Here is a 14,276-nt window from a genome sequence, read left to right as displayed (position 1 = left end):
AAGTGTTGGTGAGGATGCGGAGTTAAGGGAATCCTTGTGTCCTGTTGGTGGGAATGTAAACTGGCGCAGCCACTATGGAAACAGTATGAAGATTCCTTAGAAAACTAAAAAGAGATCTACCACACATCCCAGCAATTCCACTTCTGGGTATTTATCCAAGAAAGAAAAAACATTAATTCAAAAAGATATATGCACCCCTATGTTCATTACAGCATTATTTACAACAGCCAAGCTATGGATACAATCTAGGTGTCCACCAAAAGATGAACAGATAAAGAAGATGTGGTGTATATATACAATGAAATATTATGGAACAATAAAAAAGAATGCAAGTTTGCCATTTCTGACAACATGGATGGACCTAGAGGGTATTATATTATGTGAACTAAGTCAGTCAGAGAAAGACAAATACCAAATGGTTTCACTTATATGTGGAATCAAAAATAAAACAAAACAAATCAACAAACAAAACAAAACAAAAATAGACTCATGGAAAAGAGACCAAAGTGCTGATTGCCAGGGGTGAGGGTGGGGGAAAGGGGTGAAAAAGATAAAGGGTAGTATAGTCAAAATATTGTAATAAGTTTGCATGGTGACAGATGATTCCTAGAATTCATGGGGTGATCACATTGTAAGGTATAAAAATGTCAAATCACTATATTATACACCTGAAACTAATATAATATTGTATACCAATATACTAATTTCTTTTAAATACTATTAAGCGTTGGTTCTTAATGGCTGATTTTGTCTCCCTTTATCTCTGGGGGAATTCAGCAATGCCTGTAGGCATTTTTAATTGTCATGACTTTAGAAGGAGGTGCTATATTGGCATCTAATGGGCTGAGTCCAAAGATACTGCTAAATATTCCACAAGTACAGGATAGCCCCCATGATAAAGGGTTGTCCTGCCCAAAATGCCAGTAGTGTTGCATTTGAGAAGCCCTACTGTACAGCTGAGTATACTTTTCAAGAAGTGGGGTATTGATGCCAGAGGGATGGAGTGGGTCTTCTTGGCATAATAACTCATCATTGTTTGCTCTATCGCACTCTTTTCTCCTACTTGTATACAGGAGCCAATGCCTCTGCCCCAGACCAGCTGAGTTTGGCCTTAGCGTGGAACAGAGTCGACATCGCTCGCAGCCAGATCTTTATTTATGGGCAACAGTGGCCGGTAGAGTATATATTGTCACTCCTGAAAGCCCGCTTGCTTGGGCAAGGATGTTTATATGAAATGTTAAATGGTGTTCTTTAATGATAACAAGAAGGGGAAAATATGAATAAAATGTCAATAAATACATATATATTAACAATTGAATCTAAAGAATAAAATAAACAAATAAGCAGAACAGAAACAGAATCATAGATACAGAGAACGTTTTGATGACTGCCAGATGGGAGGGGGTTCGGGGATGGGTGAAAAAGATAAAAGGATTAAGAAGTACAAACTGGTAGTTACAGGATAGCCACGGGGATGTAAAGTACAGAATAGGGAACAGAGTAGCCAAAGAACTTATATGCCTGATACATGGACATGGACAACAGTGTGAGGATTGCTGGAGGGGGCGCAGCTGGGTGTAGGTGGGGAAAGCGGGGAAAACTGGGACAACTGTAGTAGAATAAACAATAAAATACAATTTAAAAAAAATTTTTTTTTAATGAAGGAGCGTCTGAGAGCAGCTGGGAGAGGCTGCGTTTTCTTTTGGATTGAAATGATTTAGGAAATCACTGCCACCTGGTGGAACATGTGAGACTAACCCCAACTCAAAACCATCCAAACATTTCCATCTCTCCGAGTGGTCTTCAACGGCAATTTTCAGCCGCAAATGAGGCCATTTCTTTTAAATGTCTGAAAGGATGTGTAATACAAAGTTGTATTAATTTAAATGAAGGAGGGATTGAAATTAGCCATTTGTTTCTGGTTGTCTTCGAGGCTGCTGCTTCCAAGTGGTGGCACGGCGCTGGTGTGTGGCCGGAGGGGGCGGGGGGGGGACGCTCAGGTGCAGAATTAGCAGGCTTCCTCGTGCAGGTGCCATCTGGTCCTGGCGCTAAGCACAGGTCTTCCCTACTCCCAAGAACAACACAGAGGGAACCAAAGCTTTATATAACTGTTCTTGGTTTGTTTCCCTCAGTTGACTACCAAAAATAAAAACTTGGAAAATTGGCCGTTAGGTGATGTATGCACATATCTCCAGGAGGTAACCAGCAGCCTGAAATTGGATTTCTGTGCCTGGAATTACTGTGCAGGTCTTTTTAAACCCTTCCTTCCCCCAGAGAGTTTCTGCCTAGGAATGAGCCCCTGTGTTCATTTAGTGCCATTAGTACATTGCTGGTGTGGAAAGATTTGTCAAGGAGTCTGGACGCTGGGAAATTTTTGTAAAAGGAATTAAATAAAACCCTAGTAAACAGACCAAAGGACTCAATGGTTGCTGTGTCTTCAGGTGGAAATCGGTGAGATAAAGGCAAGGTGGCATCACTTAACTAAAAAAAAAAATTCAACAGCCTACTTTTTGTTATGTTTACTAAGGTCCCTTTTCTCAAGCCAGCCAGGGTCTAATTCAAAACCTAAGGAAGATGAAAAGCAAGACAGCACAGTACCCACTTCAGCACTTCACTGGTGTTGCTGAAGTTTGGTCAGTGAGTTGGGAAAGAAAAGGCCTTGTAAATCCTTGTACCTTCTCAGGATCTGAGAGAGAAAGAGAGAGAAGGAGAGGGAGAGGGAGAGAGAGTCAAGTAGGAAATAACTTCAGCAACTAGAAATCCCTGAATTCCATCTGCAAAGGCAGGCCCAAGGGCACAGGAGAGATCGTAGCTGCCCCCAAAATAGAGCTGGGAACAGTCCTGCTAGCATGTTCGCGGATGTGCTGAAGGTTTGACAAATGTCAAAGGCATCCATTTTTAAACCGTTCAGATGAACACCGAAGAACTGCATCTCTAGCGCCTGGGGCAGACTAACTCAGTGACTTGATTTGCAGGTGGGGTCTCTGGAACAAGCCATGTTGGATGCCCTAGTTCTGGACAGAGTGGATTTTGTGAAATTACTCATAGAGAATGGAGTAAGCATGCACCGTTTTCTCACCATCTCCAGACTAGAAGAATTATACAATACGGTAGGACCAAGCTAAGGCACTTTTTAATTTCTCTACATTTTTTTGTTTTACCTTCTCCTGTTCCCCCACATGCCTGTGAATCTCCTCCCTGCCCTCCAAATGCATGGATCATTTTTCACAAATGTTCCCTTACACCTGTGTAGACAAGAAACACCAAGTCACCAAGATTCTACTTGTTTTAACTGCTCAGTTGTCAGCATCTAAGGCAGAAAGTTGTGTTATCACCAAAAGGTAACATTCTCAGATTCTTATACCAAACGACCAGGATATAGAAATTAGGACACAGTTTATTTGTAAGCCCAGAGGATGTCTGAGGCAATCAGCAGAGGATTGATTTAACACCAAGCATCAAAGGAGGCAAATTAATTATCCTGCACCATCTTATTATCCTCAGAATTATCAAATTTATTCCTTTTTCACTATAATAGGATAAAATATAAACCCCTCTTGTTTGGGGTTACCCAAAAGTATTTTTTGTTATTTTGTAATGATTTTTTAACTCATTCACTAGGGGTACCAAGGAGTAATCATTTTTAAAAAAAAACTATTTATGAAGTTTGGGGAGTATTCAATGAATTAAGTACATTGACTCTGAACTGATACTCACTAAAATCCAGTGAAATTTAAAATGTAGATATTGCATTTTCCTATTTTCCAGATGCAAAAACTGAGGCCAAAAAAGTGAATTGGTTTATTCAAGGACACAAATCTCCTAAGTAAAGAAATAAGCTACCACTGACCCAAAGCTTCTGTCTGAGAGATTCTTCTTCTCTTCATTTGTCACAATGCTTCTCCCTCCCACCACCCACAGCACTAATGAGATGAAGCTACTGACCTGTTCTAGCCACATTTAGGTGATAGCCGGTGGCACCCTGGCTTTATCTTATTCCCACTGAGGGAAGTAGAAAACAGATTAGTGGAATGGTTCCAGGTTTCTGTTTTCTCTGCAGATTTGGGGGTGGGGGGGCTCAATATACTGAGACTTTCAGTAAAAATAATAGACCAAAATGTGGAGTAGGATGCTGAACCTACCATCCCTACAAAAATATCAACAATTAGCCACAGAAGAAATAAATACATTCCTAGAAACATACAACTTACCGAGTCTGACCCATAAAGAAATAAAAAAATTGAATAGATTAATAAAAAGGAGATTGAATTAGTAAATCAAAAACCTCCCAACAAAGAAAAGCCCAGGGCCAGGTGGCTTCACAGGTAAATTTTGCAAAACATTTAAAGGATTAACCCCTTCTTTTTTTTTCCAACTCTACAAAAACATTTGAAGAGGAGAGAACACTCTCAAGATTATTTTATGAGGCCAGCATTACCCTCATATCAAAGCTAGAAAAGGACACTACAAGGAAAGAAAACTACAGGCCAATATCCCTGATGGATATAGATATAAAAATTATTGACATAATACTAGAAAAACAAATTTAACAGCACATTGAAAAGATTATACACTGTGATCAAGTAAGATTCATTCCTGGATACAAGAATGCTTCAACATATGCAAATCAATGTGTTATATCACATTAATAGAATGAAAGATAAAAATCATATGATCATATCAATAGTTACAGAAAAAGTATTAAACAAAATGTAGCATCTTTTCATGGTAAAAACTTTCAACAAATTTCATTTAGAAGGAACACACCTCAACATGTACAAGGCTAAGTATGACAAACCCACAGCTCACACCATATCAATAGTGAAAGGTTGAAAGCTTTTCCTCTGAGATCAGAGACAACACAACAGTGTCCACTCTCTCCACTCCTATTCAACATAGTAATTAGAAGTCCTAGCTAGAGCAATTCAGCAAGAAAAAGATATAAAAGACTTCTAAATTGGAAAGGAAGAAGTAAAATCGCCTCTGTTTCCTGATAACATAATCTTGTATGTAGAAAATTATATAGATTCCATCAAAAACTGGTAGAACTAATAAATAAATTCAGTAAAGTTTCATGATGCAAAATCAACACACAAAAGTCAGTTGTATTTTTGCACATTAACAATGAACTATCTGAAAAAAATAAATAAAGCAATCCCATTTACAATAGCATCAAAAGCAATAAGTTACTTAAGAGTTTAAAGAACTAAATTTAACCAAAGAAGTGAAAGGCCCATACACCAAAAACTAAGATATTAATAAAAGAAATTGAAGAACTTATAAAATGATATCATGTGTTCTTGGATTAGAAGTGTTAATATTGTTAAAATGTCCATACTGTCCAAAGCCATCTATAGACTCAGTGTGATTCCTTTAAAATCCCCATGGCATTTTTTTTTAACAGAAATAGAAAAAAAAAACAATATTAAAATTTGCATGTAACCACAAAAGACCATGAATAGCCAAAAAATCTTGAGAAAGAAAAATAAAGGTAGAGGTATCACACTTTCTTATTTGAAACTATATCACAAAGTTAGTAATTAAAATAGTGGGTATTGTCATAAAAACAAACATATAGAATAATGGAACAGAATCAAGAGCCCAGTAATAAACTCATGCATATATGGTCACTAACATATGACAAGGGAGCCAAATATAAAAAGCACTGTGGAGGATCCTCAGAAAAAATTGAGCTATTGGCCTGTGGCTATAAACTTTTAATTATAGAATGAATAAGTTCCAGGATCCAAGGTACAACGTGGTGACTATAGTTAACAATACTGTGTTGTATACTTGAAAGTTGCTACAAGAGTAGAGTTTTAATGATCTCACCATAACAACAACAACAAAATGGTAATTATATGAGGTGAAAGATATAGTAACTAACCTTATTGTGGTAACTAACTTTATTGTGGTAAATATTTCACAATCAACATATACAAATATCAAGTCATTTTATACATTAAACCTACAAAATGTTACATCAATTATATCTCAATAAATCTGTGGGGGGGTAGAATGATGGGTTTTTAGTAAAATAAAAAATAAAGCACAGAGTTGAATGACTTGCTTATCAATTGTGAATCAAGGGAATAGAGTGATGTATTCCAATGACTGTCAAGAAATAAGTAGGAAAGTTCTAGATGGAGAAAGTCCAATAGATTTCATCACTCCAATCAACTGTTGTTGTTTCCCTGGAGAAATCTTTTGAGAGGATTATGAGATAGTGAATGGCCTCGGTAATAATAGCTAACACTTACTGAGTGCTAAGTACTTCTTTAGTAGCTTTATAAATATTTTATCATTCAATCCCCACAACATTTCTCCCAGATAAGTGGAGACAGTATCCTCATTTTAGAGATGGCAATACTGAGTCACAGTTAAGTAGCCTGCCCATGGTCACAGCTGGTGAGCAGCAGAGCCAAGTATGGAACTGGGCATCCTGACTCCAGAGTCTGCATGTTTAATCCCTACACAATACTGCATCACTCAGTGGAAAGAGTTCTACACACATGGGAAGGTTGCTGAGGCAGTAAAGGGGCATTGTCTCAAGCCTTGAATGCATTTCAACTGTGCTTAAAGATTTGCCATCAGAAGATGGAGGCATAGAGAGACATGCTGCATCTCCCTCCACAACTACCTCAAAACTAGAAACAACCAGAAGTTCCAGAAAACCAAAGTGCATGGAAGTCCAGCAAACAAAGATATAAAGAAGAAATACTCATCCAGACAGGTAGGAGGGGCAGAACCCAGGCGGAGAGGACACGGTGTGGTGATGGCTGCAGTGGCAACAGCAGCAGGCCAGCAAAAAGTGCAGTTACACGTCCTAAAAAGTCAGGAGGGACACCTGGGGAGTGTTCCTAGCTCCTCACCAGAGCAGCTCACTGTCCCAGCTCCAGGGAAAATCAAGCCTCATTGTTTTTTACTAAGAAAACCAGTGGGGGTTGAGATGGAGGCAGAAACTTCCGGTCTCAGTAGAGTCTGCTTGTTAAAGGGCCCCCACGGACCTAGAACATCTGCAGACCCACCCACTCTGGGAACCCCTGCCAGGGCAGCAGCTAGAGGGGTGCCAGTCCAGTGCCGAAGTGGGAGAAGTGCCTGAAAGACAGGCGAGTGCTGGACAAGCAGCATTGTTCCTTCTCAGACCCCTCTCCTGCATACAGTGCCACAATGTGGTGAAACAGGTCGCCCGTTACTGATGAATTCCTAAGGCTCCACCCTTTACAGTGTAGTAGGAGTGACAGCTCTGCCTGGGACATGGAAACAAACAAATACAGGAGACTTCCTGCCAATATGGAGGCCTAGACTGACATGCCCCATCTCCTTCCACAACTAAGAAGGAATACAACTACCGCAAAACCAGCAATAACCAGAAGTTCCAGAAAATAAATGGAAGTCCAATGTATGAAGTTATAAAGAAGTGGTGCTCATCCGGACAGGTAGGAGGGGTGAAGTTGGAGAGGAGAGGTCAAGCTGTGCTGTCCGTGGCAGCAGCAGCAACATAGGCAGGACAGCGGTAAGCACAGACACCCGTATTTAAGGGGAGGTGAGAAGCACCTGGGAAGCACCCCTGGCTGCAGACCAGACTGTCAGCTTGCGATTCCAAAGCCAGGGAAGGCTGACCCCCATTACCTTGAACCTTGAGGCCCGGTAGGGGTGGGGATGGAGGAGGAGGCTCCTGGTCTCTCAGTGGAGAGTGAACGGCAGGAATTCATCTTGGACCCCCACCCATGCAGAAAATGCCTGGCTTTGACAAGAGCACAGGGCTCCCCTTCTATAGCATAAGAGGTGTGACAGCCCTGCCCAGCAAACAAAGGTAAACACAAAACTGTTCAGGATGGTACAGATCATAATAGAGATCCCAGTGACACAGCTGACCAGACAGCAAATATCTAATCTAACGAAGCAGCAGATAAGAAATCTTTCTGAGGCTCAGTTCAGATCTTTGGTTATAAAAGCACTTACAGACCTAACAGCAGATCTTAAACAAGACAGGGAAAGAATGAAGGCTAGTCTTGCTGAAATGAACAAAAACACATATGAAACTAGTGGTGAGGGCAAGAAAACCAGGGATCAATTCAACAAATCGTAACATAGGGAAGGAACAGTCAACCAGTGCAGAAAGAGGAAACGAGAAGTGAGGAAAATGAGGAGAGGCTCAGAAACCTACGGAATAGCTATAAGCGGGCCAACATCTGAATCATAGGGTTGCCAGAAGGTGAAGAAGAACAACTAGAAATTGAAAAATTATGTGAAAAAATAATGAAGCAGAACTTACCTAACTTGGGGAAGGAACTAGACTTACAGGTCCAGGAAGCACAGAGAGTTCCAAAAACACTGGACCCAGAGAGAACCACACCAAGATACATTAGAATTAAAATGTCAAAAATTAAGGATAAAGAGAGAATCTTAAAAGCAGCAAGAGAGAAGAAGAGAATTACATACAAAGGCGTCCCAATAAAACTGTCAGCTGATTTCTCAGAAGAAGCTCTGCAGGCAAGAATGAACTGGCAAGAAATATTCAAAGTAATGAAAAGCAAAAACCTACAACCACAAATACCCTATTCAGCGAAGCTGTCATTAGGAATAGAATGGCAGAGAAAGTGTTTCCAGGACAAAGTAAAACTGAAGGAATTCATCAGATCCAAACCACTGTTATATGAGATATTAAAGGGACCTATTTAGGAGAAAGGATCAAAACTATGAACATTAAAATGAAAGCTGTATCACAACAACCAACAACAGAAGCTAGGGAACCTAAACAAAGCAAACTAAGTACGCGATGAGAGTGAGAAAAGAATTATAGGTATGGGGAACATTATGGGGTAAGGTCAGCAGGGAAAAGGAAGCGGGGAAAGGGAGGGAGATGGTGCAGGAATTAGGAAGCATAGTAGGAGGGAGTGGAGCAGATAGGAAGATTTTGAGAAGAACTATATGCACAACCAATGGGCATGGACTAAGGGGGGGGCGGACAACTGGAGGGAGGGATGTCACTGGGTGGGGGGGAACAAAGGGTAGAGAAATTGAGACAACTGTAACAGCATAATCAATAAAGCATATTAAAAAAAATAAGATTTGCCATCACAGTTTTGAGATCCTCTAATAGAGTCACCAAATTTAGCAAATAGAAATACAAGATGCCAAGTTAAATTTAAATTTCAGGTAAATATCAAATAATTTTTAGTGTAAATGTGTCCCAAATATTACATGGGACATACTTATATTAGAAATTATTTGGTCTATCTGAAATTCAAATTTAACTAGGCATCTTATATTTTATCCAGCATTCTTATTACTGGAAGACAATTGGATGGCAAACCATTTTATTTTATTCTTACCTTAAGCAAGCATACATCTTTTCCCCAAACTTCCTAAGGCCTTTTCTTTAGACCAGGGGCCCCCAATCCCCAGGCCCGTAGATCGTTACTGGTCCATGGCCTGTTAGGAACATGGCGGCACAGCAGATGAGTGGTGGGCCAGCTACACTCGCATTACCACCTGAGCTCTGCCTCCTGATCCCCACCCCACCACACTCCTCCCCGGGCCAGGAGAAAATTTTCTTCCACAAGACCAGTCCCTGGTGCCAAAAAGGTTGGGGAATTCTGCTTTAGACCAGATTTTAGCAAACTACCACCCAAGGGCCAAACCGAGCTCACCGCCTATTTCTATTTGGCCTGCAAGCTAAGAATGTTTTTTTACATTTTTCAGTGGTTGAAAAAATAAAAAGAAGAATATTTTGTGACATTCAAGTTATATAAAATTTTACTCTTTGTTGTGTCCACGACTAAAGTTTCATTGAAACATAGGAAACCTCCTTTGCTTAGGTATTGTCTCTGGCTTTTTCCACACAGCAGCTGAGCTGAACAATTGCCACAAAGACTATACGGCCCACAAAGTCCATACAAAAAAAAAGCTTGCCGACCCCTACTTTAGATAATTTCTCATTCAATATGGGTAATAAACAAGATACAATTGGCAATGTGCCAGTGTTTTTCTAATGCGATAAACTGGCCCCGTTGTCCCCACCTGCTGCAAACTAGTCCCTTAAATGATGTCTTGGTTTGGCTGTCAACAGAGTTGATGGCTTCCTTTATAAAGTTTGAACTTAGAGCCTCAAATGTTTTCTCTTGAGGAACCACAATCCAAAATTCTGCCAGTGTGTTTCTTTAGAAAAGGCAGGTACAACTGAGCAACTACAACAAGGTTCATCTTAATGACTGTCCCTCTCCAGCCAGACCCTTCCTTCCAGATCCTTCTAGCCTTGCCAGTGAGAGCCCGACTAGCAAAACCACTTGATTCTTCTTTATTGTTTTCAGAGACATGGGCCCTCAAACACATTGTACCACTTGGTCAGGGATGTCAAAAAGGTAAGAACCCTCTCGACTGCACGTCGGAGGCCGTCTTGACTGCTTCCTGTGATTAGAAAGCACCTGCGTTTTGCATTGCATGAGCTGCCAGAGTACTCCTGTCCCTGCCAGACCCCCTCATTGCAGGACACGGCGTGTGTGTATGTCTCTTAACTCTGACATCTCTGCTTACGGTGCAGCTGTGGTTTATCCCCAGTCTCCATGTTCTAAATGCTTTCATTGGACATAATGCTTTTGGATAGTGGAACTCTAGGCATTTGCCCCATGCCATGTGGATTTATGCCATTACCTGTATTTTTCCATATGCCCCTCACTGTTTGGGGAACTAGTTTCCATGCTGTCCACCTGGCCATAAGAGATATCTTCACTTAGTAGCTCCTGAGGTAATGTGCCACTGTCACATCTAGCATTATACAGCGTGTAGTAAGGATAGCTCAAATAGTCTCAGAGAAACAAACTAAAACACATGTATCTATCCCGCTTTTTTAATACTTAATTCTTTCCTATATATTTTTTTCACATTCATTATCTAAAATTTTGATGGGGGAAAGAAAGCCAGTAGGTTTGGATCAAGTATATTTAGTCCCATTTTATAGATGGAGAGGCAGAAATGTAAGGAGGTGAGAGCTGTATTAAGTGGTTAGTGAAGAGCTAGCATTAGAACTCAGAACCTTTGATTAATAATAAAATAATACTTGATATTTAGTGATGGCTAGATGTGTGACACCAATCAAAGCCTTCTATGTATCTTAGCTCATTCAATCTTTACAACAATTCTACGAAGTAGAATTATTATTTTATTATTATTGTTTAGTTATTATATAGTACTATTCCCATGTATAGATGATAAGAGTGAGTCACAGGGAGGTTATTTTTAAACTTAGCCAAATGCTTATTCTTTTGCCCTGTACAATCTCTTCTGGAGGTAGCTTTGGTTCTAAGCCTTTGACATCCTTCCCAGACAGTGTTACTTTAACTCCAATGGACAAAATAGATGATGGCACTTTCCCCACCCCATGCTTGCACACGCGCGAGCACACACACACACACACACACACACAGAGGTATACCCACCCACAAATTTGTAGCAACTCTTCACCAAATTCTGAGACATACTAAGAGAAAGCTACAAAGTAAGGTCAAGAATAGAGTCCAGTTCCTTCATGTCATTGGGATTTGTTGGCTAGGACTGACCCGTAGGTGTCCTCTGGCTTCTTTTTCATTTTCCTTCAGAGGGATAAGCAAAGGCCCTGGATCTGCTTATAATGTCCCTAGTAACCAGTTCGACCCAACAACCATTTTACCAAAGTCACTTCTTTCCCTGGTCCACCCCATTTCAAGCCATAAGCACCCCTGCCCGCCACAAACCTATTTCTATTTCCCTCAGGTCTTCCCATTTTGTTTAATTTATCCTGGCTGAAAATTGCCTAGAAACTAAACAGGGGGCTGTATTGCAGAGACTGTGTACACATCCGAAGTGTATTCTTTGCCAAGATAGTTGTTGCTCGTGTTCAATAAAATGTCTTGATATTTTTCTAAACTAATTATTATCCCCCCACCTTAAGCTACTCTGTGTCACTGAAGGAATGGTAAGGCTCCCTGAGGGGACAGCTGTTCCTTTGTTCCTCAGTCCCAGCCATCGGCCCATCCAAACCTTCAAATAAAGTCACTCATCCACCTCCAACACTCAGCTTCTCTACACCTTGCATGAGTTTCAAAGGGATTTTGTAGTTAGATTTTACTGAGTACAAATAATCAGAACCCCTCCTTGTCCTCGTAGGTTTTCTTCCTTGCCAGGCTTGGCTTTGCAATATCATTTTCTCTTATCTGAAATCCCATTAGCTGCCTCTTGTCTTTGTTGATATCACTTGTATTAAAAGGCATGTAAAGTATTTTTAAGGCATCATTTTTTTTAAAAAACTTCTTAGCTAATAATAACTAACAGAAAAGAACAGAATGGCAAGAATTTGGGAGGAAAGAGTATTAATTAGGAGCAGTTTTATTTTTTATTTTAAGTGTTATCCAAATACTAGACCAAGAATATAGCTGCATAAGAATTTATTTACTTACTAATTTGGTAACTGGGGAAAAAATGATAACAGATCACCCAGAATAGTACTGAATTGGCTTAGGAACAATTTATCTTTTAACCTGGCAGTTGAAACTGCCATTCAGGTAGGGAGAAACAGAAAGCCTGTGTTTAGTTTCTTCCTTTGGGAATAGAAGCAGGAAATGCAGACTCTATTTCTGTGATAAAAATGAGCATCTGAGTATTGGAGAGCAGGAAAGAATAACAATGATAGCCAAAGGAGCTAGAAGGGTCTGCATTTTATGTTACATGAAAAAAGGAGCTGAAAATGAAGGGGTCTGTTTGTGTTTTTTTTTTTTAAGAAGTGAATGATAGAGAAATTAATATTGGGGCACATTTTCCTCAGTTGGTTCCCAAAGACTTCCAGCAATTTAAGTCAAAAAAATATTCAAAGGCTATAAAAACTAGGTTTAAATTGCTAAAAAAAAAAATCTTGAACAGTTTAACAATTGTCAAAATTAAGGAACATAATAATTAGCGTGTACTTTGTGCTTTATGATTATAGGACTTTATGTACATATTAACTGATTTAATCTGTGGCAAAAAAAATTAATCAGTAAGTAATAAACCCTGGTACAAAATGCTGTTCATAAGTTATGAACACAGTTCTGGACCTTAAGCACAGTGTTTGGTAATGAAATGTAAGTAACCCATATGAACTTAGAAAATACATTTCAGAATTATCAGACCATCATAAGTTAACCAGTGTGACATCTACAAGTCCAACTGTCCTTTGAAATGAACAGAATTGAGTGTGGAGAATTTCTCCCACGCTAGTTTCAAAATCTCAAATTATTTATACCAAGGGAACAACCTAGGAGCAATGAAGTAAAGAGTTGCTATTCAGCATCAATCAGAAACTGTAAATGATAGAAGCCAACCCAATTCCCTGAACTGTTTTCATGCATAAATCCATTGGATGTACCAATGCTTATTAAACCAGAGTGGCCTGAGTCTGTCTGCTTTTTCATGAAATCTAACCTGCCATTTTAGTAGCTGTCTGTTCAATTTGTGCCTCTGTATGTCTTAAAGTAGTAGTTAGAATTAAATGTGCTAATACTTCAGATTACCTATACTGTCCCTCCTCACCAAAGGAGTGTGGTATTTAAGTTTTATATAGAAGTAGTGTGACATTATGATAGTTTAAAACTCATTCACATGGAAGTCAAGACACAGAGCTTTACAGAATGAAGAAAAAAGCATTTCAGACACACTTTGGGTAAAGAAAGGACATCTTATAATCCCTTCTCCTAAATTCATGGAAATTTATGAAAGCACTCTTGTTTTTTATAAGATCAGTTACCCAGTCTATTACTATGCCAAACACTGGAGGAATGTCCTCCTCTTTTTTCATAAACTTTTGCCAGAGAGCCTTTTCCACACTCCTCCTTGGTAAACATGACAACCAGCTGTCATTACACCTACCATACATCAGAAGGAAACAATCTTGTTTTGAAGATTTGTTATAAGTTTCAAAAAAAAAGTCTCCTAAACAGCTGAAATCTGATAGTGATATCATAAGCTGATATCCGAAAAAAGAGTGCACTTAGAAAAGCAGATCTAAGTGAATTTAAACTAGTCTTTTAATTAATTGTTATCATTAGGTATGGCATGCATTAAAATTTAGCTTCAGAGTAGTAGCTCATATGAAAAAATGGGACCACATTTTCAAGTTTCAAGTTGTATCTAACCCTAGACCCAAGCTTCCCTGTTCTATTCTGTGGATCAAGTTATTGAAATCATGTGGCTTGTTGTGTGTTGTTAAGGCATGAAATGGGCAACTAGTGTTTAGGTGTTACCAGTTACCAAATTAATTACCA

General features: G+C 39.4%; 1 protein-coding gene across 1 annotated transcript in view; it reads left to right on the top strand.

Moving 5' to 3' along the window:
• TRPM3 (transient receptor potential cation channel subfamily M member 3) overlaps positions 1-14,276 on the top strand; it is a gene marked incomplete at its 5' end in the record, with an annotated part of 281,767 nt that overhangs the window by 163,554 nt on the left and 103,937 nt on the right. The window contains 3 exons of the mRNA XM_090275220.1: positions 1,074-1,174; positions 2,976-3,110; positions 10,317-10,367. Coding sequence (XP_090131346.1) covers positions 1,074-1,174; positions 2,976-3,110; positions 10,317-10,367 — 287 coding nt within the window. The remainder of the gene's footprint in view (positions 1-1,073; positions 1,175-2,975; positions 3,111-10,316; positions 10,368-14,276) is intronic.

This window comes from Furipterus horrens, unplaced genomic scaffold (assembly GCF_987537825.1).
Source record: "Furipterus horrens unplaced genomic scaffold, mFurHor1.1.pri manual_scaffold_4, whole genome shotgun sequence".
Classification (NCBI taxonomy): Eukaryota; Metazoa; Chordata; class Mammalia; order Chiroptera; family Furipteridae; genus Furipterus; species Furipterus horrens.
The sequence above is the reverse complement of the archived record's forward strand: the minus strand, read 5'-3'. Positions and strand labels throughout refer to the sequence as shown.